This window comes from Coturnix japonica, chromosome 10 (assembly GCF_001577835.2).
Source record: "Coturnix japonica isolate 7356 chromosome 10, Coturnix japonica 2.1, whole genome shotgun sequence".
Lineage (NCBI taxonomy): Eukaryota > Metazoa > Chordata > Aves > Galliformes > Phasianidae > Coturnix > Coturnix japonica.
The window spans coordinates 17,321,234-17,346,931 of NC_029525.1; the positions used below are offsets into that span (position 1 = coordinate 17,321,234).

General features: G+C 43.3%; 1 protein-coding gene across 3 annotated transcripts in view; it reads left to right on the top strand.

Annotated features, from left to right (window-relative positions):
- Nucleotides 1-25,698, top strand: part of PIAS1 (protein inhibitor of activated STAT 1) — a 48,657-nt gene that overhangs the window by 10,533 nt on the left and 12,426 nt on the right. For 2 of the 3 annotated variants that reach the window (XM_015873383.2, XM_015873384.1), the window contains exons 2-8: nucleotides 8,349-8,793; nucleotides 19,555-19,639; nucleotides 20,220-20,267; nucleotides 21,085-21,175; nucleotides 21,837-21,971; nucleotides 24,057-24,162; nucleotides 25,625-25,698. In XM_015873383.2, coding sequence (XP_015728869.1) covers nucleotides 8,349-8,793; nucleotides 19,555-19,639; nucleotides 20,220-20,267; nucleotides 21,085-21,175; nucleotides 21,837-21,971; nucleotides 24,057-24,162; nucleotides 25,625-25,698 — 984 coding nt within the window. The remainder of the gene's footprint in view (nucleotides 1-8,348; nucleotides 8,794-19,554; nucleotides 19,640-20,219; nucleotides 20,268-21,084; nucleotides 21,176-21,836; nucleotides 21,972-24,056; nucleotides 24,163-25,624) is intronic. The other variant, XM_032446769.1, reaches the window with a different exon arrangement.

The following is a 25,698-nucleotide window of genomic DNA, read 5'->3' on the forward strand; positions in this document are numbered from 1 at the left end:
ACACTGCTGAGTGTTTTGTCCTGGGATTAATCATTGCTAACTAATGCGTTCTTAAGCACTGCATGCTTGTCTTTGAGCCTGCAGGTAACACGATGCACTTAATAGATGTGAAAATATGTTTGTCTATTGTAGGCGACACTGGAAGGGTTGGGAGGACCAAGCAGCCCTAAGTCTCAGGGGTGTAGCAGGAGTGTGGTTTTAGGATCACTTTGTGGCAGCCTGGATACATCTCTATGTGCTGTCACTGGCTGGTGTCATTGGAACTGATGTCTTTATCTGCTTTTGAGTGCTGAAGAAAAGCAGGAAGGTCTGCTTCCTCTCCTTGTGGCTGTTGGCTACATGTTCACCCACCTTTGACATTGATATTTTTTACCCAAGTACTAACTTCTCATCTCCCATAATAAATGACACTTTAAAATAGAGGTGTCTCAATATCTGATGTAAATATAAATTCCATGTCATGTTGTTGCGTGTTATAAATAATTCCATATGTAAAGCACCTGTACAGTTAGGATAGGTAAGAGTGGTTTTACTCTTACCTATCTTACCCTTACTGATTTAGTTTCATGTATAGCCCTGTGTGTTCCTATGGTGAGCATAAGTAGTTGCATCCCACTGAACTGTTCCCCAATTGCTGCCTTCTTCCCCTCACTCAGACATGCTTGAGATCAGCGCTTTGTCAAAGTAGAGGTGAATTTCCATTAATCTGTGCTCTGAGAACGCTGATGTGTGAGCTGGAGGCTTCCTGCTGTGTTAGGTGGACTCTGCAGGTCTGCTGAGATGGTTCCTGTTGTGTGATGCATCTCACCTGGTGCTTGGAGGAATGGTGATGTGAAAGGGAGGAAAAGAACAACCCCAAACGACAAGGCTGGCAGCGTGATTGCTTGATGGACTGTTTGCTTTTCTACTTATTGACACATGCTCATTTCTGCCATAACAATTAAAAATACTTGTTAGCAGTGATAAATCATTATTCTCAGTGGACCACTATTACAAGGGAATAGGGTATTTGGCCTGAGTATTTCATAGGTATTTATTGTGAGGAGATCTATTTCATTTGGGTTCCGTTTCCCCTTTGGGCAAGGGTGATATTCTAATGATAAATCACAAGTGTTTCCCATACGTGTTATTTAATCTGATCTCTTAATTTTCCTGTTCTTCTCCCTTCCTTCCATTCTTCCTTCCTCCAGCACTTCCTCCCTTTCTACTTTTTCCTCTCGTTGGATTTATTGACTATTGTTGTTTTTATGCTCAGATGGTTCCAGATGAAAGCAGTACCAAACACTTCCATGCATCCTATGAGGTACTGGTGATACTGGTGAGTGGTTCCCAATGCCAGAGCTGGGGTGGCCATGGCCCCACCTGAGCAAGGCCAGCAGCTGCTGCCCATCGCTGTGTGTGTGTCCTGCAGCTCTTCCTCAGTACGTTCGCAATGTGTTTTTCAGGATGGAGCTTCCTAAGGAGGGTGCATTAAAGTCTAACAGAAGATGCTATCTTAGTTTTTTTTTCTTTGTTTTTTTTACGTTAATGAGAATTGTGGACAGATTATTCCAGCTGTTTAGTTTTCCTTCTCTGAGGGCATAATTGGTTACTTCCAAGGGAAGGGAGGATCGATTAGATGCTGGCTTCATCCTGCTGTTCCATAGTTTTCAAACTGTTACCCAAGTTTAATGTGATCGTTAAGACTTTTCTGGATGTCGGTGATGTCAGCGATGACTCAGCCTGTATCTTGCATTGCATCCTAGGAAAATGAGCACATTGAGGGAGAAAGACTCAAACAAAACAGCAGCCTATTGGAGAATGTGTTGAGCATCTGTTTGTATAATTTCATATCCTGAAGTGTTATATCAAGCGAGCTAAGTAGGAAAACTTCATTTGTTTACAGTGGACAACTAACTTGTCAGTACTTGGTGCTAATTTACAGCATGTGCAGAATAGAGCAGAACTTTGCAGTTTTGTAATGTAAAGAAATAGGAAAGTTGTTTTTTTTAAAAAACCTTGGAGGAAAGCAGGCATGTATTATGGCATTAATTTGTTTTAATCAAGTGATGCTTAAGTTAGCTATCGCATGTGAAGAACCGACATCTGCTGATGCAGTAGAGATTTAAATAACTGCTGCAAGCAAACATCAGAACTAAAAGTGAGAATGTAAGTCTTGGAATTGTTGTGTGCTTTGCTGCTCAGAGCTTCTCTAAGCTTCTCATGGAAGCCGCCTCTCCATCCTCACTGCAGTGTGAGTGCATTCATTGAATTCCAGGTACATTCTTCTCCTGCTGCCCTTCTGGGTTGACTTCCCAAAGCTACGTGTGCTTCAGGCAGATAATGGAGATATTAGGAAACTAACCAGAGCTTGATTCTCTGATGTTCAGCTGAAAAACAAGAGCATTTAGCCCTTATTTAGCAGACTCCCTGTCTGTAAATCTCAAATCAGTGACATTGTTGATGTCACCATTGCTTTTGTGTTGTAATTGCAAATGTAAAAATGTGTGTATTCTTTTCTTTTTTTCTAAACCGAAGATTGCTGTACTTAGGAATCAATGATTGCCCAGTGATGCTGCTTCCAAACGTTGTGATGTCTCAATGCTTTAGAAACCAAGAGACAATCTTTCAGGCTATTACTGAATGCTGTACAAGTTATATTTTGATTTTTACCGATGTAGTCTTGTGCTGTAACCGGCTTGGGGCTGTAATAGGACATGGTGTGTTTACCAGCTCTTGGGACAGCTGTGTTTGCAGCCGGCATGGGCTCCACTGAAGTGTATGGTGTAGGAATTCTCTCTTGTCTGCCAGCTGAAAGGCTTTAGTTAAGGATAAGAACGCTGTTAATAAGAAGGAAATTTGTCTGGCAGTGACCCTCTCCCAAATAGCTGAAAGTAATTGTCTTCCTTTTTAGCCCTAGGTGTAAGCTGTTAGTCTTGAGGCATATTGTTTTGTATCCAGGGATCGTCTAAACTAGTATTTCTGCAATTACTTGTCATGAAAATTATGCTAGTGCGTAGCTCTGTAAAAGTAATTCCCATCTGCAAGGATAAATACACCGGGGACAATTAAGTCTGAGCGTGGCTGAAAAAAACCCTTCAAGTCTCCAAGAACTGGAATGAAGATTACTATTGTCAGCAGCCTTATTTAATAGCAGAAGTCCTAATATAGCTCACCTAGTGGGTACGATCTCTTGAGAGCGATAAAACTTTTGTTATGGATTAAGATAAAAATGTGAGTGCCTTTAAATCAAACCCAGCATAGACATGATGGAGGGCTGTGGATGGAGGGCTGTGGCTGCCTTCTTGCAGCATATCTTCCCCTTTGCTGCACTAGCAGGTTGCTGCCTTTACTCCACTGCAAAATACAAACGCTCCAAAACTCCAAAGTCAAAGTTAAAAAACAACCAACCAACAAAACAGAAGAGAACTTTAAATGTGTGGGTATTATATTAAAATTGTCTGCTTGGATTGCTTGTTGTTACTGGCAGCCAGGAGCCTACAGCTGAGGAGGTGTCAGTCTCTCTTCTCAGGTGACAAGGGGTAGGATGTGAGGAAATGGTCTCAGGTTGCAGCAGGGGAGGATCGGATTGGATTCTGGGAAGAATTCCCTCCTGGACAGGGTGGGCAGGCACTGATGTGGGCAGCCTGGGACTGGTGGAGCCCCTGTTGGCTTTTAGGAGGTGTGTGAATGTGACGCTGTGTGATGGCATTCGGTTGGGCAAGTTGGTGGTTGGGCTGGGCCATATGGAACATCCTTCCAACCTGGGTGATTGTACTGGTGTTCTTTGCGCTCCTTCATCTGTGGAGTTCGGAGCAGAGCTGAATGGTTTGGGTGCACTCAGTTTTCACGTGAGCTGAAAGCAGAAGTACAGCAGCAAATTGCAGGACCTCCTGGCCAGAAGCTCTTGCAAAGTTCCACACTTTTCAGGTGACCTCTTCCATGCCAGAGAGGGTTCCTGCTCTTGGGAGGTGCTTGGAGCTGAGGTGGGTTCTTTCAAGGGTTGGAATGTTTATGTTCAAAGATACTCAGCCGTAACATTAGTAGCAGGGAAGCGCATTGTTTATCTACACACTGAAATAAGTAACACCCGGTGACTTGGCAGGGTGCTTTCTCTGCTAGCATGGGAGCTAGTGAAAATCACGAATGCACTGTCTGACCTTAAGCCCACAAGCACAGAGATGCTAACAGTAGGTCAGCCCAGGCTGCTTTTGGTGTTTGTAGTCAATGTCATTTTGATGTATTATTTTTTGTGGACTAGAATTGTTTTTAGTGTCAGGGAGGTGATTATGTAGTTCTGGTCATACAGCTGTGAAATGTTCTTTATCAGCACAGATAAACTGAGCAAACATAGAGTATCTCTTAAACCAAAGAAACCCAATCCCCTTGTGTGTGCAATAAAAGGCAAATAATAGTGTACCTGCCATTGGTTTGTACCTATTCTTTTAGAGCTGCCCTGCTTGCCAAAGCAGTGTACGTATCACACCGGGAGACAGCTGAGTTTCTCATTATGAAAACCAATTGCCTCCTTAAAGGTTGCGGCACGTTGCATATTTATGACCATTCTTCTGTGCTTTTGCCTCCCTTCCCTTTTGAATTACTGTGACTTCAACCTTTTAGTATTTTGGTTGCGTTGGACAAATGCAGGAAGTTACAACCTGTCATGGAGGCTTCAGCTCCCATGAATTGGCCGTTTCACTCCCTCCTGTAGGTTCTCGGTAGACTGGTTTCATTTGATGCAGTTGAGTTTCCTTGTGTAAGTCTTGCAGATAGAATTTAGGACCTAGGGACGTGCCTTCACAGGGGTACAAGTATTCCTATCTTTTAGGATCTGTCATTCTCACAAGCTGTAGGTGTGTAGAAACCCAAGAGCTCAGTGTGTGCTGAGGGCTTGTGTAGCTCTTTCTTTTCCATAAGATTTATATGGGGTTAAACAGGCCGCTTGTAGCATGCAGGAACTCTCCTCTATTTTTACAGCTGGATGGCGGAGGCATACTGAGATTAATTCCAAGAGCATTTCCATACTAATCTAATGCTTCCTAGTTGCTTTTATTTGGGAAAAAGAATCTGAATCTTTTTTCTTCTCTCATCATCAGACTAGGGTGATGTGTTCTATTTATTTCCCCCCCTTTCAGCATTCATGTTGATGGTTGGGGAGCTAAGGAGGACCTGTTCATAGCTCAAGGCACGCTGTGTGGTGTGGTACCCAGCCAAACGCTGCCTGTTGTCCTGGCAGATCTCTTGGATGTGTTTTGGAGCTTGTTCACAGCTTCTAGTTATCACGGGCATCCGGAAATAACTTGTTAAATTCTCCAGATAGATCCTGGGCTGATTGCTGGAGCAGTAACCCTCTGTAGAAGGCATCGTATGCTTTGGGGCTCCTCGTGCTGCTGCTGAGGGTGGTTGGGCTCTGCTTTGTAGACAGCATCTTTCAACAGCTGTTTGTGACTGGTTCTCAATGTTGTGCTTCCCTGCTGATGCTGCTTAATTTAATTAAAAGAAAGGTATTAAAAAACCCAGCTTACTGATGCTTGCTTTTAGCTCTCAGGTCAAGGTGTCTTTCCTCCTAGGTAAGTCCTTCCCCCAGCGAAGCAGAGGAGGGAGCAGAAAACAAAGATTCTGTCAAGACTTCTCTGTGCTGTTTTCTTTTGGATGGAAATTGCAGTAAATGGCATTTCATGTTGATGGCTCTGTTAGTTGCGTACACATTAGTTCCCTAGAAGTTAAGGTTCCTGGGAAAGTGGTTATTCTGCCTAAATAGCATTTGTGAAACAAGAGGGTTCTGTTTTGTGACATGGGTGCACTTCTCCTAAGTGGCATGTTTGTTGATGGAGATGTTGTACTGGGTGAGGAGCTGCAGGGCACGCACTGACACTGCAGTGTGCACTAAGCGGCCTGTTGCTTTTTGCTTCATAGCCCTACAGTGGATGTCTCGGGTTGTATCCGGATGTTTTGTTTGGGTAACCTGAACAGTTTTCGTACCTGATATGTAGATACAGCCTTTAGAAATGTAGCAGCTCTTGAAAAAGAGCTGTGGGTAGAACGTCCTTTCTAATAAACAGATGTAGAAGGGAAGCTGGTGGATGCCGTAGGGTGATACTCATGGTTTGCTGTAGCATCCTTAAGCTGTTTCTTTCAGACCATACTGGTTACCTGAAGTAGGTCTGGGAAAGACACGTCCTTGTTTCCTCAGCCAGCAGCAGTGGTGCAGTGAGAGCAGGATCGAATGGCTGCGTTCCTGCCATCTGGCTGCCAGTGCTGCAGCCCAGATTTGGAAACGAGCAACTGGGAGGTGGGAAAGCGGTGGCCTCATGCAGTGCTTCTGTGGGCCTCCTGCCCAACGTGTGCCGTGGGGTGACCTGCAGTGAGGCAGGGAAGTGGCACCCAGGCGTTGGGGGAGGGCTGATGGGTGGTGGAGTGAATGCTGCCCTCGTGACTCACGCAGCTTCCGTGCAGGAGCACGTGCTTGTGTTGTGCTGTTGAGCAGGAAATGTCAGATGGGTGTTTATAGATTAGAGTTACCTTCTGAGCTCTGTCAAGGGCTTCACAGCATTAGGAAGAACTAAGCAAACACTTCATATCACAGAATTATCAAGGTTGAAAAAGACCTAGAAGATCATCCAGTCCAACCATCACCAATACTTCCCAGTTAAATCATATCCCAGTTAAATCATATCATATCATATGGACAAAGAGGCAGAGGTAGGGGCAGCTCCCTGCTCCAAACTCCTGGTGCCATTCCTTCATTGCCTATTTCCCATTGGTGCATCTTCTAGTGCCCTTAATGTTGCAAACAGCGATTTTTGTGTCCTTCTTTTTAAGGAATGTTTCAGGGTGGGGAAAATGTGAGGAATTTGATTTGTTTTGGTTGAGGAGTCTGGCTGCACGATGGGCCCCGCTGTCTGTGTGCTTATTTCTAACTTCTCCATAAGTTGAGAGATGGAGAGCATCCAAAATTTAGCAGGAGTTTCTCATTTAGCTCAATTAGTTCTTATTCCTCTGCAGTTTTTATTTATTTTTGCAAGCTGGGCCTGCAAGTTTCTAGCAGAGCAAGAAGACAGTGACACTGAGAGACTGCTGCTGAGGAAGTGGTGTTCTGAAATGGTGCTGGTCACAGACAGAGCCCTTCAGCTGTAACTCCTCGTTCTGTTGAAGAAATGTTTGTTGAGCATTACAGCGTTCTTTCACATGTTTCAGATCTGTTTCACTTTCCTTTCAGCTGTCAGTGCCTCAGAGTGCAACTGAAATGCCTCGTTCTTCCAAGACACCCCTGTTCTTTGTATGGGAGATCCAAGTAGCTGCTGGTAGCGATGGGTTTCAGGCATTTTGCTTTCATGAAATTTCTTGCAAATCCACCATTCTGCAGTTATCGTTTCAGTTTGTGTCATGGGCTGTGTTATAGTGAATAAGCCACTGACAAGCACTGAAAGAAGTTCTGAAATACAATGCAGACTCATAAGTTGACTTTCTGGCTGCTCCCTGAAGTACTTCTCCAAGTGGGGAAGCACTTGGTGTGTGCAGGCGATTGCTGGTTGCTCTGCTTTGCTTAGTGCATTTCTCAGTTCCTGGAGAAGTGAAACAGTTTAGAAGTCCTGCTGGTCTGATTCATTAACTATTGGGGGGACGGTGAAAAACTGCTTAAATAGAGTTGCAGTTTGATAGAAGGCACACTGGGCTCCATGAACCAAAACAGAACGTGCAGCTCTGATGAGAGAACAGATTGAGGATAAGTGAGAAAATTGAAGCTCAAGAAGTTTCCTTTAACTCGGTAATGATCGTGTGGGGTTCGGTAACTCAAATTATAATTGCCCTCTTTCAGTTTCCTTAAGCATCAGTCATTTCTCTCCTTTCCTTTGAACCTGCGTGGAATAGTTAAGCTGCATGGCTAAAGTGAGAGAGGGACTTAAAAGTGAAGTAGGGCCCTGGAGTTAAGAGCTGACACAGCTTTCAAGTGCAAGTAGTGGAGACTTGGATATTGGCAGTGTGTGACTTCTAATTCCTCTCACTGCGAGTCAGAAAAGTTGTTAATGTTGTAGATGTTGGCAGAATACTGATTAGAAAATAGTTATGCGTCCCAACGTTATTTCTTGTTCTGACAAGCTGTCCTTGTCTCAGTTTCTCCCCGGTGTTGCTATCCTGAATTGCCTATGGCAAGTGGAAATCCCTTTAAAAATTGCTCGTTACAGACTCTCGAAGTAGATGCACCTATCTGGTCCTGTTCTCATTATATTTCAGGTCATTAATGGGAGAAGAGCAGCGGTCATGTGCCTTGAAGAATGTTCTGCTTAACAAGATTGAGCTTCATTCTAATGTTAGTGCTTAAGATGATGAAACTCGAATACTAATTCTTGTTTTTTGTTTCTTTTAAGCAAATGGTTATGAGCCTTAGAGTTTCTGAGCTGCAAGTACTTCTGGGCTACGCAGGGAGGAACAAGCACGGACGGAAACACGAACTTCTCACGAAAGCACTGCATTTGTTAAAGGCTGGCTGCAGTCCTGCCGTACAAATGAAAATCAAAGAACTCTATAGGCGAAGGTTCCCCCAGAAAATCATGACGCCCGCAGACTTATCTCTCTCCAGTGTACACTCAAGCTCCATGCCAGCAACTTTGTCTCCATCTACCATTCCACAGCTCAGTTACGATGGCCATCCCGCCACGTCACCGTTGCTCCCCGTTTCGCTTCTGGGACCTAAACATGAACTGGAACTCCCCCACCTCACATCTGCGCTCCACCCTGTCCATCCCGACATCAAACTTCAGAAGTTACCTTTTTATGACTTGTTGGATGAGCTGATAAAACCTACCAGCCTAGGTAAGCTTGCAAAGCACGTGTTGTAGTAATGGTTGAAGATGGACTTTTTAATAGTAATGGATGAATTAAGCTGCTAATGCAGTAACTGGTTAAATATTGCATCACAGCAGTGTTTAGAGAATTGCTATTTTTGGCAACTTTGGGAACAGATTGTTCTATGCGGAGAGGCATGTTACGTAATGCTCATTAGTTGCTTTAGCTGAGCCATTAAATATGGTTCAAAGTTCCGTTATGTTTGAGGGGTGAGTTTGAAAAGAGACAATTGAACCTGAGAAAAAGGAACTTCAAAAAAGCAAACAAACTCCACAACTGTTTAAAACAAAAACAACAACAACCCCCCCTTGAAAACATTAATAAAGGAATACTCCAACATCCTGGAGTTCGTAAGGCCCACAAAGGTCTTCTCATCTCTGCTGGGAGTGAATACTGTGCTGTTTGTCGTGATCCCTTATGGGCTGAACATCCATGTCGGGGAAGACTTGTGGTTCTTCAGCTTTTGGGTCTTTGATGGTTTTAGTACCAAGGTATAAATCAGTTGGGTAGCTGCTGAGCACCAGATGATGCTTACAGAGTGTTATATAACGATGTGGGTTTTTTCTGCCTCTGCGTTTGTGAACACGACTAACTTTTAATACTGCTTCATTGCAATAGACTTATTGATTCTTGGAGGGGCTGCTTGTGTGTTGGAACCTTGTGCTGTCTTGAAATCCTGGTGGAGACTCACAGCAAAAAGAGCCAGTAGGAGGAAGGAGATGTGAGGGAGAGAGATGGGAGGTGGTGAGGGGTGAGAAGATTGAGAAGATTGTCCTTTCCGAAGAGATGCCTTGTAAGCAAAAGTGAGCAGGTAGTGCATGTTTGTAGCCTGCAGTGCTGCAGGGCTGACAGCAGTGCTGTGTGAGTGAGTGGTGGTTGTCTGCAGGCTTCTGCAGCACGTTGCACACTGATGTGTATTTTGTTTTAGCTGTTTAATCTCAGACTTTGTGAGAAAAAAGTCCTCAGCTTTTGATAAGCTCAGATTCTGGTTCAGGTATTCTTTTCTAAGGTATACGGTATCTTTTTAGCTCTAGTCTGAAGTGTGACAGACTGATAAGCGTTCCCAGCAGTGCTGGTGGTACAGGACAATTAGGTGCTCAGAATGTGTCTCATCACTTCTACGTTGTGAATACTTAAAAATAATACTGTAATTTCAGTAAGACATTCCAATGCAGGAGTTACGGTTTGCTTTTATTCCTAGATGTGGTATGAACACTTTTGTCAGTGCTGTGCCTGACAAACCAGCCCTGAATTAGGAGATGGTAATTCACGCTCTGTCATTTCTTATTGCTTGAGGAGTTCATGTACAGTAAAATGTTTTTTCCCCTTTGTGGACACTGAATGCCAGGGTAAGAAAATGCAAGTGGGTGAAGCTCCAACCAAACAGTTGAAGTAATCTCTGCTCCTTTCAGTTGGTGTAAGGGCTTGTTCCGGGCTTTTGTTTAGCATGTGCATCCTGTGCTGTTTATCTGAGGCAGTACTGTTAAAAAGCTGTTTCTTCCTGTGCTTTTTGGGAAGAATGTTTCAATGTCGATGCGTGTAAGAAATGTTTGTTTCCTTTTGTAGTGGAAAGCAATGCTTCTGCGGATTGTGAGGTTGCCAACTCTGCATGTCCTGAGGATGTTTTAAAGTAGTAGATATGTTAGTATCTGATTGGAGAAAAACAACGATTGGATTAATAACCAGGGATGTGCACTTCTGTGCACTATTGGAGAACTGCGGGATGGTTGAGGTAGGAAGGGACCTCTGGGTCCTCCTGGTCCAACCCTTACCCAGGTAGGGGTACGCAGAGCAGGGTGCCCAGGGCCATATCCAGGGCAAAACAACTCAGAGCCTCTATGTTTCATCTTCTCCATTTGTACATTTACAAATACTCAAATGGAAAAGAGTTTCAAGTGATTTTTAATTTTTAATACCTGCCCTAAATGGTTTGGACATTCTTTTCACTGCAGCAATACGTGGCTTTCCTCAAATATCAAATTTCTAGGCTCTCGGGTTTTGTTTTCAAATGGGTGATGCGTGCTGTGAACCTTCAAAACTTCTCTTTGTCATTTGGCCAGTATTTTGGGATCTCCTGCTTGCTTTTTCCTGACAGAATCATTATGGGATGCTTATAAGAAACTTTTCCTTCTTTTCCTTCATTTCCTTGCACCTTGAGGACTAAGAGATGAGCTGCTGGAGAGTTTTGAATGAGTGTCCTTAAAATCAAACCTGTCAGAATGGTAAAAGGACGCAGCATTGAGTGCAGACTCCATTGGTTCGAGGATTTTTGGATTCTTCTGAAAGGATTCATTACATAGAAATTCAATGGACCGCATCTTTGGATCTGATTCTCCCCTGGTCTTTCCCTATTCAATGCTTGAAGGATTGCCTGTAGTAGTCTTTGGTGCCAGCAAGAAGTAATTATTAATTTGGAAAATGATAATTTGACAAAGCTTGGGGGAAGGGAGTCACACAGAAGGGCACCTGAGTCCGCATTTTGTACCCAAATATTCCATGTAGGTAGGCAGTATGCAAGCTAATGTGAATAACAGATAAGGAAATTAAATTTGCTAACTATTATTTTTAATGTCGAGAACAAAAGCAGGAAATGGATGTTACCTTCTTATACTTGCTTCCTCAAAGTGTAGCTCTGAACTGCAGTAAAGTCTGCATGCTGACAGCTGGGCAGGATTCATTCGCAACAGGGAAGAGAACTTAGTGCTTTATCGATCCCCCTCCTCCTCACCAGCAGCAGGTACTGAGGGTCTCGTCTTTAGCATGGCTGGCTGAAATGGCTGGGACAAACTAAGGTTAGAAGGCAGTTGGCTATTTCTGTTTTCTCTGCAACAACCCATAAAACCTCCAGCAGTGAGTAGGATGCTCACAGAGCTGCCTAACAAGTTGAACGTGTAAGCACAGCCCATGCTACTTCAACCTGCTTGTCTCTGAACAGCTGAGAGTAGCTCCTAGATCCAGGTGGTGGTGGGACAGCTCCTGCTCTGCTCACTAAGGTGCCTTGTTTTGCTTCCAAGTGTTCCAACTCCGTAACTCCTACGTGGCTTTTTGGAGCCTTGTGGCTGGTGCTGCTGCTTGGGCTGCTGGAGGTGACAGCATTTCTGTGGTCCCTGAAGGCTGCCAGTGGCCTTGTTTAGCTGAAAGGAACACATCTCTCCAAATGGCAGCAGAGCTGTGGAATTTATCCATCTTTTGTTAGTCATCATCCTCGCAACACTGAGAAAGAGCCTGCATTGGATATTGTTGTGTATGAGCCAATTCAGAATACTCATTGCTTGTTCTGAAGGTGCATAGTGGTGGATGGATGTGTACCCTGAGCTTTTGCAGCACTAATGAGAAGTGTGAGTGCTCTGCCTTGTGCTGAACAGCCATTTCATGTGATTATATGAGGACATTTTGGAGAAGGAGATCCCATTTGGCCTTGATGAATGTATGAAAACTGCTTATTATTTTGACTTTTTTAATAGGAATTCCTTCAAATTAGAGAATCTTGCTTGTTAGTTTCTGAAGAAAAGCTACAGCTTTCACTTAATTTTATTTTCAGCCTTTGCTGGGTGTACATACACGACTAATTGGTTGTTTTTCAAGAATAGGGACCTTTTTGTAAAAGTAACTTCTATCACACTGATAAGATCTCTTGTGTGGTAAAATGTTTACTATGAGATGAGTAACGAGTACCCAAATTCTGCCAGCTTATTATGGAGGGGACGTTAGGTTGTAAAACAACATCTTAAAAATACTTCTTGTTACAGCATATGTCATCCCTAATTGCTTTAGCTGTGTAGTTGTTCCAAAAAACATTGTAACTAGGCTACGGGTCTTTGTTTACCTGCGTGTAGTGGAAGATTAACTTTTTCTTTTCAATCTGAAGGATTAAGGAGGTTATGGGCTGTGCCATTCTGTTTTTATGGAGCTGTCTGACCCTCGGTGTGGGTGACGGTCCTGTGATTTGTTTGCTCTGTTTCCATGCTAAGAGATGTTTAAAGCACTGAGCCATGGAAATGGGAGTTTTGGCCCATGGAAATGGGAGTTTTGGCCCATGGAAATGGGAGTTTTGGCCCACTCAGCCTTCTGGAAGGAGGCAGCAATGAAGTGTTCTGGGCATCACCCCCACAAAGCACCATCTCCGCCTGCCAGCACCTGGGGCTGGCTGTGTTGGGCAGAAGGAGCTTCTGTGGGTCCGCTCAGGTTTGTGTTGGTCCTGGTGGATTTTCTTCATTGATATAACAGGGTTTCTCCAGGAGGTCCAGCTTCTGCCCTGCTGCCTGCCCTGACTTGGTGCTCACTGTCTGGCAGTCACACTCTTGAATTGCATTTACAGTGAAACTTCTTTCACATGTGATTGACCGTGGTTATTTGGACACGGAGCATTCCTGAAGGCAGAGCTCGCATCTGGTCTGACCAAAATCTTTACTGTGGCTGTAGTTCAAGTTACAGCTATTAAACAATTAAACAAATCAAAGCAGTTAGAAATCTAGGTTGGAAACTAGAAGGGTTTTGTTTGGCAAACGTTTCACCCTTCCATATATCAGCAGGCTGATCTGCTGCTCTGTGCAATCAGAATCATGGTTTATATGAAAGTCACGCTTTTACTGTCTTCTGTGTTTGTTATTTTTTCAAATGTTCTTTGTGGGAGGAAGTTCAGCATAACACTGCATTCTCAGCCCGGGCTGCGCTCTCCGACTTCCGGCTCTGCAGCTTTGGGTTGCGCAAGGAGGAGCTGGAATCTGAACTCTTGTTTGTGTGCTGCAGCAGAGCCAGAGCTGCGGCACACTGAGGTTTCTTTTTTGGGCTCTGGTTTTATTTGCATGTGGCGTTTTCAGGTTCATATCTGAAGACTCTTTTCGTAGTTTCTCTTAAAGTTTTTGACTTTTGCACAGCTGTGTGGCTCTTGGTGCTGCAAGAGGGGGAGTGTCATTGCTTACTGTTCACCTCTGCAGGTGAGCATTGGCTCCTCACACACTGAGCTGAGACCACCCCAGTCCCAGCCCCCTGTGGGATGTGGGTGCTTTCCAACGCTATAGCTCTAATGTGGATGGACCTAGGAAGCTGCTTTACTTCCCGAGATCAAATTAGGATATCTTTTTGATAATTAAAGCTTTTAGTGGAAGGAATTATGGCAAACCACACTGTTGATTCAAAGTCTGAGTAATCCATTAATATTCAATGAATAAACCTTGGGGTGGCGTCCCACTGAGGCGCTTTGAGGCTCAGATGTGTTGCTCAGGTATCGTGAGAGGAAGCTGTGCTACTGACATATGTATTTTTAAGGTTTCCACTTGCAGCTCAGACATGGGTGTCACCTCCCAGCAGCATTTCAAGCTTCTGTGTCTTGAACAGCTTCGTTAACTTGGAATCTTAGAGCTGCTTTCATCTCCCTTTGTGATGACTTTCTGAAGAAGGTGATGTGGGTTGCTCTAATTGTAGGAGAGAACCTGGTAGGGGCTCTTATCTGATCATAAACGTTGAATGTATTTTTTGCCCTTCTTATTAGGATTATAAAACTCAGTGCTGTCTTGCTGAGACCAAAAATACATTAGAATTGGGATAGGTGGTGCTGGCAGCTTGCTTGGAGTGCTTCACTGCTGCTGGTGCTCTTAGGGGCAGAAGCTAAGTTATTCCAGCCTGAGTGGCAGAAGGTGAGTTCTGGGGTCCGTATTTAGGTGTGTAAGTCAATGGACTCAAACAGGGTGCAGAGGTTCCAATGATGTTCCTTCCCTTTAGCAAAATGATGGAAGAGGTCTGCAGAGGAGATCTGTGAGCCCAGCAAGAGCAGTGGTGAGAGGTAGGATGGGAAGGGGAGAGTTCTGATGGTGGTCAGCACTGGATTGGCCTTGAAGGTCTGCAGAAGTATGCATTGCTCAGAGATGCTGTAATACATGGCTGGTTAAAAGTAATCATGTCTAAGTGTCTGTCCAATTGCATGGAGGTTCCAGCTGATCTATTCTTTTCATACAGTATATAATGAGGTGCTATAAAATAAGTGGTATTTATGAATTAATTGTAGCCTTTGGAGTATTTCCAGGCTATTTTTGTACATGTATGTTTAGGCACTGTTTCAAATAATGCTCAGAAGCAATCGGCGTAGCTCCATTGGGAGTGGGAAAGGCAGGGGAGTAAAGAGAGCTTAACTATTAAAAGCAGTGACTTAAGCCAAGTGGAATCTGGAAATGATCTGAAGAGAGAAATGCAGCAGAGTGACCAGAACCTGAGGTCAGTTTTTCATGGGTTTTAAGCATAAGAACTCAGTACTGCCATCTCACAGTAATGCCACGTGTTCTCAAGTGCAGTTGTAACCCGTGGGAGTGGACAAGGAGCTGGACACTGCTGTCAGGGGATGAATGACTTGTGTCATTACAAAAATACATCCTTCTGAAGGGCTTGGATGTGCTCCCTGGTGTCTGGCCCAGGGTCCTTCTTCAGCTGGGGTTGACTTGGCTGTGATCATCAGCAGGAGGTTTAGGTTGGATGCTTGTCTCAGTGAAGATGGGGGAACAGGGGAAAGGCTGCCCAGGGAAGCTGTGCACACCTCGTCCCTAAGGGTGATCTGAGCCAGGCTGCATGTGGCTCTGGGCATAGGATGGCTGTGGGTAGTGGACAGCAGGAGCTGAGGAGAGTGCTGGATTCACAGCTTTGCTGCTCAGCCCTGGCTGGTGGCAGGGACTCGGTGCTAAAGGGCTGCGGTTAATAGAAGGGAAGTGTTTGTGTCTAAATGCTTGAATTACTCAGGAGCTTCATAAATTGTGGTGCTTTTAAAAGGGCAGTGATGTATCCTGAGATGCTGCAGATCCCCCAGGCAAGGAATAGCCTCTCCTCGTTCCTGTCCCATGCAGCAGCCTGATTTCTGCTTTATTAAAAGCACTAAACATGTAAATGAGCCCCTTTCTGGATTGGTGTGAGGGGATTTGGGCTGTGTGTTACAAGCTCCCTGGCTTCCACTGCAATGAGTGTGATTCAAAGCCTGTCTGAATTTTACCTTTTTAAAAGGTAAATGTTTTCTGTGCCTTAATCTGAATGCAGCAATTTTCATCTTAGCTTGGAGCCGGTGAATTACATTTTCAGTGGTGCTACTTGAGAGGAGATTGAGCATAAACTGATACAATGCCTTCTGTAGCTGAAAAGAATAAAGCAGCAAAATGTCTGTCTTGCTACAAAATGAAGTATCTGATGTGTTTAGGGAAGACGCATAAATATTTACGTGTTGGGTTGACATCTTCTGTAGTGTTTAGGTTTTACCGGTCAATATTTTGACAAATGTAACTGATGAAGATGATGACTATTAGCTCAGTGAATGCCCAATTAACACCTCTTGTTCGGCTTCCAGCACCGAGCAAAAATTTGCTGTAGTCCTGATCCTCTTGCTTAACTATTCCTGCTTTCAGCAATAAACACGCTACTATTGCAAATGACTGGTCAAAGGCCAATTTGCTGATGGCTTTTCTTGTCTTCAGCTAAGGTAGAGTATAAAACGTAAGCTTAATTTTAGTCCGAGTGTGTTTCTGCATTAGCAAATAGTGTGTTCCCTATGTAATCAGCTGGGTGAGCATTAACCTCAGCACACTGACAGCACGATGGCCGGCTGCTGTTGCATCGGGAAGCATCCCCGCGCCGACAGCGTGATGACCTGAGGTTCATTAAAGGTTTGAAGGTGTCTGGTTTTGAATGGAAACTTAGAGCAGCTTTTTCTCGAGGCAGCAAGAGGTATTTTACTGCAGAAAGATTGTGTGGCTATTTTTAGCCCTGGGTACTGGTGAGGTGGAACAGAATATTTTTAGAGCTGTAGAAAACGCAGCCACTCGAGCTGCCTTCTTTCACTCTAATGCTATGGACTTCTTTCTAAATAGACTAGATCCAGTAGGAAACGTTTTCTACGTGCCATAATTATTAGCTATGCTCATTATCCTTTTAATATAAATGTTTAGGTAGAATTCTAAGTGTTTCAGTCCCGTGAGTGGTACTCTGAAGTATTAAGATGGTTTTTGCTCCAACTTTGAAAACTCATTACTTGTGTGAAACAGTCAATATAAATGCAACAAGCAAGGCATAATTGGGGCACTCTCAATGCACCCTGATCCCCTCTGCTGTTTGGATCAGTACTGGAGTGAAGAACACATAATTCTGGAGGTTGTGCTAGTGGTGAATTGCTATGAGAAGAAGAAACTGAAGAAGAAATGCTGCACTGCAGTGTTTTAGGCAGCAGAGCCCAGGTGTGCTGATTGCTGGGCAGTGTCAGCTGTGTTCAAAAGAGAAAATGCATTTTGCTCATTGCCTTCTCTGGACTTTCATATGGGTCAGTTAAGCAGCAGTGAATAGTTGGCTCCAACACCTCCTCAAAAACAAAAATTGCTGGAGGAGAAGTGGGTTTCCATGTGGCTTGTCTGAAGCTCTTCTTGTTGACATCCATTTAATTACTTGGAAAGATTGTTGTTATCCACGTTCAAACATGTACCTTTCCCAATGTCTGAATAACTCCTGTGACCTGTAAGCAGTGATACTCGCCATGCGTGGCATTCCTTGACATTATCATGTGAATGTGGAGCAAAAAATATCCAGTAGGCATTTGTGCTTGGTACCTCTTCTGAGATGTGAAGGAAAATGGCCTACAAAGTAAATCCTCAGAGCTCTGCCATTCAAAATGCGTGAAAGAAAAGGTTATAAAGCTTAATAATTTATAATTGTGAGGGGGGAAAAATGTGTTTCTGGCAACTTTTGTATGAATTTTTGTATTAACTGCCTTGGCCGTGTTCCAGCTTTATCAGATTATAAGTTCTATTTTAATCTGCTCGGTTGTCAGCTGGAGATCTTTCAGCCTCCCTCTGTTAAATAATAGCTATTTGCAAGGCGTGGTTGGATGTTTTTTTTTTTGCCATAAAAATGATTTTCTTATGTAAAACTATATTTGCATATTTCTAGTTGTAATTGAATTCCAGAACCCTGAAAATAAACAACGTGTTTATCTCTCAGGGTCTGTTTGGCTCTCCTAAAAGCAGCAGATCTGAATTGGGACGAGGCTGCTGGGTTTTGTGTGCTCTTCATTTCCTGGCTTCCAAAATCTCTTCCATGAGAAACATGAACTCCTTAGGAACGAGGGAGTTTGTGTTGTCACAGATGAGCCTGGGAGCCCAGCGCTTAGACGTGGGGCTGCTAAATTAGCTCCCTTTGATTTGTTTTGTTGAAATTTTCATGCATCGTTTGTAGGATAAGTAGATCTAGAAATAATAGATAAGGGTATAAAAAGATATGAGAAAACATATGGGAGATCAGAGAAAACCACAAAGAAGAAAAACATTTCTCATTTCCCTCCCAGAAGATGCTTCAGTTCGGTTTGCAGCCCCCACTTTCCTCCTGGGCAAGGGGATGAGAACGCATCCTCCCACCTCCTCCCTGCTTCTGCCCCTGCATTGTTGACACCCCTGCATTCCCCTTTAACAAAGAAATGACCAAAAGAAACCCCACCAAATCTTAGTTTTGCTTTCTAGTGGCACGTGAGGTGGCCAAAATAAATACATGATGGGTGTATAATCTTGCCCTGTTCCCAGCTGGTAGCAGGGGTGGGACTGTGTCCCGTGGCTCAGGGCCTGGCTTTGGACCTTGGATGCTGGGGTGTCTTCCCTCTGTTTGTATCGCTCAGTCTGTCAAGAGTTTTGCATCCTTTGAAGATTGGTAAAATGCATAGGGCTTGCAGCATTGTTGTACAGAGAAAGTACAGATGTCACGTAGTGAAATTGCTGCTGTTAGTATTTACACCAAGTTAGCCACTATTCTGCTGCTGGCCCCAGCCGACCACATGCTGGCTTCAAGGAAGTATCTGAGATATCATCACTCATCTGTCACTCAAGGATGAGTCAGGACGTGTATTAGAGTAAATCAGAAATGACACGTGTGAGTGCTCAGAACCAGAGCTGTTCATAATGCCATTATTAAGAGCAGAACCGAATGGTGGACTCAGCAGCACGTGTGTTGGTGTGAAAGCTGTAACCCATTGGACATTCCTGCAGCGAGATGATGTGGGCTCCTGTTTGTTTCAGGCTATTTCCTTTGCTTTGAATACAGTCAGGCTTTGTGTCAGTGCCCCCCGCCCTGGGGGGGCTGTGCCTTCCAAGCACTGTTTTGGAGATGCTTAACATTTCTTTGATTTATTCCAGCAGGTGCATTAATTCTTAAACACTGTTTGTGTTGTTGTGGAGTATGTAGTGAGGAGTTGAAGGACTTCAAAGCCAGACTTCACTGCTGTGTGTTTCATGATTGCTTGCATAGTATATATTTGGTGCATCTAACGCTATAAAATAGCTTATGGAACCATGAGTAGTTGCATAGTTGTACTTTTCAGTCCCTCCGTATGCTTTTATGAGGTAACCCATGATCTTGTGTGTTAATGAAGTGATTGAGAATTCCTTAATGTTTTTCATTTAATATCAAATGCTTAATGTTGCTACTGTGGCTGATAAAGCCTTAAGCTCATTTATCTCAGCTTTGCTGTTACCTGCATCACTTTTTTTTAATGTATACTTATATATAAATATAACAGTTGCTTATTGTTTTTATTTACAAGAGGGATTAAATGACAAATTCCATCTTGGCTCCAAAATTGCTTACAAAAGCAGATGTGTATCAGATTATTGGGCTATAAATGTGTTGTGTATATATACGTACAAGCTTTAACGAAAGGAGACTGCTGTTAATTATTCTGTATTTACTGCTTTAAGGCAATGATCTCTTGTTTTCTTCCAGCATCAGATAACAGTCAGCGATTTCGAGAAACCTGCTTTGCATTTGCACTGACGCCACAGCAAGTGCAGCAAATCAGCAGCTCAATGTGAGTTTGACCAGTAATTCAGTATTTAAATATTACAGAATCCTTGACAATACCCCACGCTCAGCTTACAACGGTCTGTGTTTTAAATTGCCATCTTCAGTGTGCACAATGCTCAGAGGGTGCTCAGGTGGGGAACTCTTTTCTCCTTTGTGTGTAAACTGATGGAGGAGAAAGGGGTGTGGAATGAAATACCTCTGCTGTGCTGTGGTTTCTCTTGCAGTAAGTGCTGTACAAATACAGAACTCTCCTACTTGCAGCCCTTTTTCACCACGAGTCAGATCCTTTGTCAAGTTCTATGTTTATTCAGTATGAAGATGTTCCTCACAGCTACCATTAGAATTTTCTCTGTGCTATACCAAAGGAAAGGAAATGGTAGAGGTCAGGTGAGGCTGTAATCGGTTCACTCCCTTTGAAAAATAAAAAGTAGTCTGTATCTTGGGAGTTGTGTTTTGACTGACCACAGGGGAAGTGTGGTGCATAAAGGGCTTTGCAGAGGTCTGACTTAAAGCAATGTCTGACAAAGCATTGACAAACCTATTATACAAACAGTATGTCTGAACCCGTTTTCTCTCTTTGCTAGGGATATTTCTGGGACCAAATGCGACTTCACAGTACAGGTCCAGCTAAGGTATGTATTTGTATGGCCTGTTCTCAATACTGTGATTTCTTTATTTTTCTTAAATTATTTTTATTACTTCCTTTTTGAAGACAAGTATAAAGGAGAGCAGGGGAGATATATGTAGAAGTGTTTCATCCTGCTGTTTTCATGAATAAAGACTGCTGTTGGCTGCTTTGGGAGGAGCAGGCCTAACCTTGATTCTGTTACATGCAGCGTTTCTGTAGCTCCTGGTGGCCAAATATCTGGCATGTCAAACCTACTGCATGTACATCAGGTTGAAGAGGCTCCTCTCAACCTGCCCTAAAAAAGCCTATGGTCCACTCTTCTGGCCTGTTCAGCTTCCAGCTGCAAATAAGCCTTTGATGTAGGATGATCAGAAACTGTCTGAACTTAACTAGAAGGCCTGTCGTGGGCATCAGGATGGTGTCTGATTGTGTCTACTGAAATTGGAGTACAGGCAGTGGAAGAGACTGTGTGTGCTGTCCCTGGTCTGTTATTGAGGTCAGGCTGGAGGAATGGTAGGAAAGAAACTTGGATGATCTATCTTTTGTAACAAGAACCTGCGTATCTGAATGAGTCCATTGTTAGGCAGAACCAGCCGGAGGAATTTAAGAAATCTGAGGAAGAACCTACTGCCATCTTAACCTAAACCTGTAATTTGGGGGGATTTCCTGCTTAATGATCCATACAGATAATTTGGGGACTGTATTTAGCAAGGTTTGGCATGTTTTCACAATTCAGTGGGGGGGAAAAGTAGTCCTTCTGGGAAGAGATGGCTTTTAAATCATTTTATTAGCAAAAGGTGATGGAAGCTCTTTGCTTTTAGGTTTTGTTTGTCAGAAACCAGTTGTCCACAAGAAGATCACTTCCCACCCAATCTGTGTGTGAAAGTAAATGGGAAACCATGCAGCCTTCCAGTAAGTAAGATGTTATTTTGACATACATAATTGGATAGCATTGTTAAGAGCTGTCTGTCAGAAATTTGCCTGAGAGTTTATCCTAACCTTTGTTTTCGCATTTTGGAGCATTTGAATGAAGATAGATAGAGGAATGAAAAAGATAGTTAAGTAAATTGTTTCTCAGGAGAGCAGCCAGCAGATCAAGGAGACTGATATTCTGAAAGCTTGACAGTAAGTTTTTGTTCGATAAACATCCTGTGAGTCTGGCTAATGTGGGGCTCTGCTTCAGAGTTCACATGTGCTGGGAGTAGAGCATTGCTGACCAACAGGGCTGAAGAATAAGGCACAGACTGGGAGGACTGGGGCAGAGCATGGGGTTGGGCTGGGCGGTGTTAGCCAGGCACATGCAATGAGAGCGCAGGGAAAGAAGTGTCAGAGCTGCCTTCTAATATTCCAGTGGATAGGGTTCAGATTTGCAAGGCATGGATCTAGGTGTAAGGAAGGAGGACTTGAGAAGCACATGATGTTTTGTTGTCTGATGTTCGTACTTCTTGAACGGAAGAGGAAGCCTGGCTCAGGTGGGACCCAGCAGGTATTTGTGGCAGGGCTGCGGGGAGTGGGGAGGGAGAAGACGAAATCACTCTTCTTTTGCTGAGGGAGAAAGTCCTTTGATTTCTAGGGCTATCTTCCACCAACCAAAAATGGTGTTGAACCAAAGCGACCTAGCAGACCAATCAACATTACCTCACTCGTCAGATTGTCTACGACGGTACCAAACACAATCGTTGTTTCGTGGACTGCAGAAATTGGAAGAGTAAGTAACTTTGTTTGGTGCATAATGCTGTCTAAAGCTTACTAATGTCTGCCCTGGCATCTGCATGAAGGATTTGAAAGAAAAGCAAAATTAATTGTGCAGGAAATGCTTCATGGTTTCTCAGTGGATTCTTTCTTATATTGACTGTGTTACTCTGTTACTTCAGGCTGGGCTGGTAAGATGTGCTGTCTTAGATCAGCAGTCCTCAATTTTTGTATTGGTGCGAGCTGTCCCTCCTTACCTCTCACCCAGCTGTCTCTGTGAGTCAGGGCCCAGACAGTTTGCTTCTCATAACTTCAGGCATTAGGCTCTTCCTGGTTTGGGGCACTTGAGAAACAAATGTGGCTTTGTGTACAGAGTGGTGGCTTATAGCCTTGTAAACGTAGACACAAAGCGTAGCAGCTCGGTAGGGTTCACGTTTAATTTCTCTCACATTTCTGTTCTCACAAATGCTGTCCTTCTATTTAATATTTAAAAAGTCATGATTTTATGGCTTTTTCTTCTCTGTAGGGGGAGTGTCAGAATGTTACAATTGGTGCTATTAAATTGCTGATGTTCTACTGCACTAATTAAATCTGGAATGTGGTGCAAAAGCATAATTGAATAAGTTAGTCTCTGAATTAGTGCCTTACTTTCAGTGATGACAAATAACTGCTGGTTATGCATTATAGAGTTGATATGAGCTCAAAAAAAAACCTGTGGCTTTGCCATTGAAACCACCCTGTTTTTTGAGGTCCTGAGAACTGTCCTGGGGTGAAACTTGGTCCAAACATTTGTCTGAGTGCAAAGCCCAGGATTCCTGAACCGAAGTGGAAGAATGCTCACAGCCCAGCCATGCACAATAGGCAGTTGTAAAACATCACGATGGTATTTCATTCCCTCTCTGTCATGATGGATTTCTTGCGGAGCATAAAACAATCTCCATTCAGATTACAGAATAAATGATGGCTGAATGATTTATTTTTTTTTCAGAGCCATCTTTTATGTAATGAGAACCACAGGTATCAGAAATAAGCATCTGTTTTTAAATCCAGTTTGGTTTCTATTGCAGAAGTGCCTGTACACGCTGATGGTTCCACTTCCAGTCCAATGCTGTGCTTTTTCTGAAGAATACAAATGAGGATTTAGGGAAAAGAAATGTCACAAGCGTGTGGCCTCTAAGCTCCTTTTCAGTGACCTGCCAGTTTCCTTAGCCTTTGTAGATACCAGTTATAAAAGAATATACTGGCTAACTTCCAACTTACAATATGAAACTGAAGATAGGGGCAAATTCTTAGCATGCCTCATGGGAGTTATGTACCAGTCAGAACTTCCCCTCTCGTTAGATAGAATGCTTCCTAATGTGACTGTTTGAGCCCTGGACAGTTAAATGTGAGGAACTGCTCTATTTTCAGATGTGCCTGCATAGTACGAAAGCTGAATTCCTCTCCCCACCTTCCCTGGTGTCAGTTGCACGTCTCAACTAGTGTGTGTACTCTACCTTTCCTGAAGTCGTAATTGTGATTTTTACACAATCTGTTTCAAGAGCCTTCTGTACAAGATGCCTTGGGCAAGTTCCTAGCTTTGTAGATTCAAGCTGTCTGTAAATAATTTCACAATGTTAATTAGCTTTTTTTTTCTAACTCCTATACTAATTGAGGCGTTAAACAAATAAGTTGGAGCAGCAGTGGTTTTTAACGATGTGAGATGCATTCGTTGTAAGAATGAAATATTTAAAATGTGCTTCTGCTGCTATTTCAATTTGTGTAATTTTATGCTAAGATATATTACTGAAATCCCCTCTCTGGGTTCTGGTTGCATCCTACGTAGAGTGGCAGATGTCACAATTGTCTGGCTTGTTCTGGTTTGTTTTGCTAGTGGAAACATACGTGATAATTGCTGGGGGTCAGCCTTTCATTTTTCTATTTCAAGTATCTGTAAGTCTGGAGAATGCTGTATATCAAAAAGTAATAAATGTGCCTTAATGGGTCGTGTGTTCTGTCCTTTCCCTTATTTTCCTAGGCAGTGGGGGTGGTGGTGGTGTTGCTGGCGATTGCATGGTATGATATCCCATTTTTAGAAATGAACTGCTGTTCTGTTTTTCAGAACTATTCCATGGCAGTCTATCTGGTAAAGCAGCTGTCCTCTACGGTGCTACTGCAGAGGTTACGAGCGAAAGGAATACGGAACCCCGATCACTCGAGAGCATTAAGTATGTCTGATGTACTGCTCCTTACAAAAAGTAGCTGTTGTAAATGGAGATTTGAAACAGGGCCGTGCAAACCGAGGCTTGGACTTCCTACAATTCTCTGGGTTTCGAGAATCTGATAGTGGCGTTCTTTGTATTCAGTTCCAATTCAAAGTCTCTGAGGCTTTTGTTTGTGTTAGGAGCCAGTCCAGGAACCCTGTTGACACAGTGAAGAGAAAAATGCAAGAGAATCTCTTTCAGTTCAGTCATGCTGGTTTTGTTTCTTCAGAATACAACAACTGTATTTACATAGTTAACTGGTAATTCAGTACCTCAGCAAGCTGAACTAAATGGCAGAGACTGAACCTTGATGCTGAAGTGCTGGAGGAAGGTCTTCATCAACACACTCTTTGTTCCTTTGGCACACTGTTGTGGAGTGAGCTCCCAGAGAGTCTGGCACAAAATTCCCTCCGCTCCCTCCCTGCTCCTTCCCAAACTTGGTGTGAGCTTCACTGCTTTGTAATTTTCTGACAAGTGTGCGGTGGTAGAAGAAAAATACAAACAAAATCTGCTCTGCACCTTTTTTCAAGGGGAAAGTATGAAAAGACCACCACCTGCCAGCTGTTGGAGTCGTGCTTCTTCATGCTCCTTTGGGAGGTGCTCAGATAATGTGTATTGTCCACAGGAAAGGGAGGAAACCAGCCCACCAGTAACTGCAGGACCACGAGGCTGGTGGTGTATAATAGTGAGCAGTAGCTTATGGTGCACAGAAATCCGGCTTTCCCAGGTGGCTACCACTTTTTGTGTGCAAGAGGGCAGTGAGGGTGTAGGTATGGTTCATGGAGCAGGAAGAACATCGAACTGACTCGTTCACTTAAACAATGGCTGCTTATAGCAGTCCTCCTGGATAAAAATAGAGGCTGGGTGGAGACTGAAGACCAGTGTATTAACTAGTGTTAATGTTTCACTGCGGTTATTTAAAGCTCCAGTTTTGTCAGGGTACTTCTGCTGCGATTTCCTACTTCTCAGTTTGATTTTCGGTCTTGAATTGGAGGTTTTTCTGACGAACATTTCAGAGTCTTGCACAGACCCTCCATGTGAGAGTTACTGAAGCTTCTCTTAAAAATAGTTGAAGTTAACAGTAGTGTTACTGTTGCTCGTTGTGGTGGCGGCTTGTAAATAACTTTGAACTGTTGCTTGTGTGGGGAAAAAGCTATTTGTATATAAATATTTTTTCTAGGTATCTTGGTTTAAGAAGAGCTTTTCCTTCTTTTAGCTTTCTTGCATTGTCACTTATGATATTTCTTATAGGTAAAGATGGCTTACACTACAACTTCACTGTGCAAGATAGAAACAATGGCTACTACTGCCACTAGTCCAGCAGAGACAGCAAAGCCTTGCATACTGTTTTAGAATTATTTTACTTCTCTTAACAAATTTGTTTTAAATCAACTGTAAAACTAACTTACTTTCTTTCAAACAACAGTCAAAGAGAAACTGACTGCAGATCCCGACAGTGAAATAGCAACAACAAGCTTAAGAGTTTCTCTTCTTTGTCCG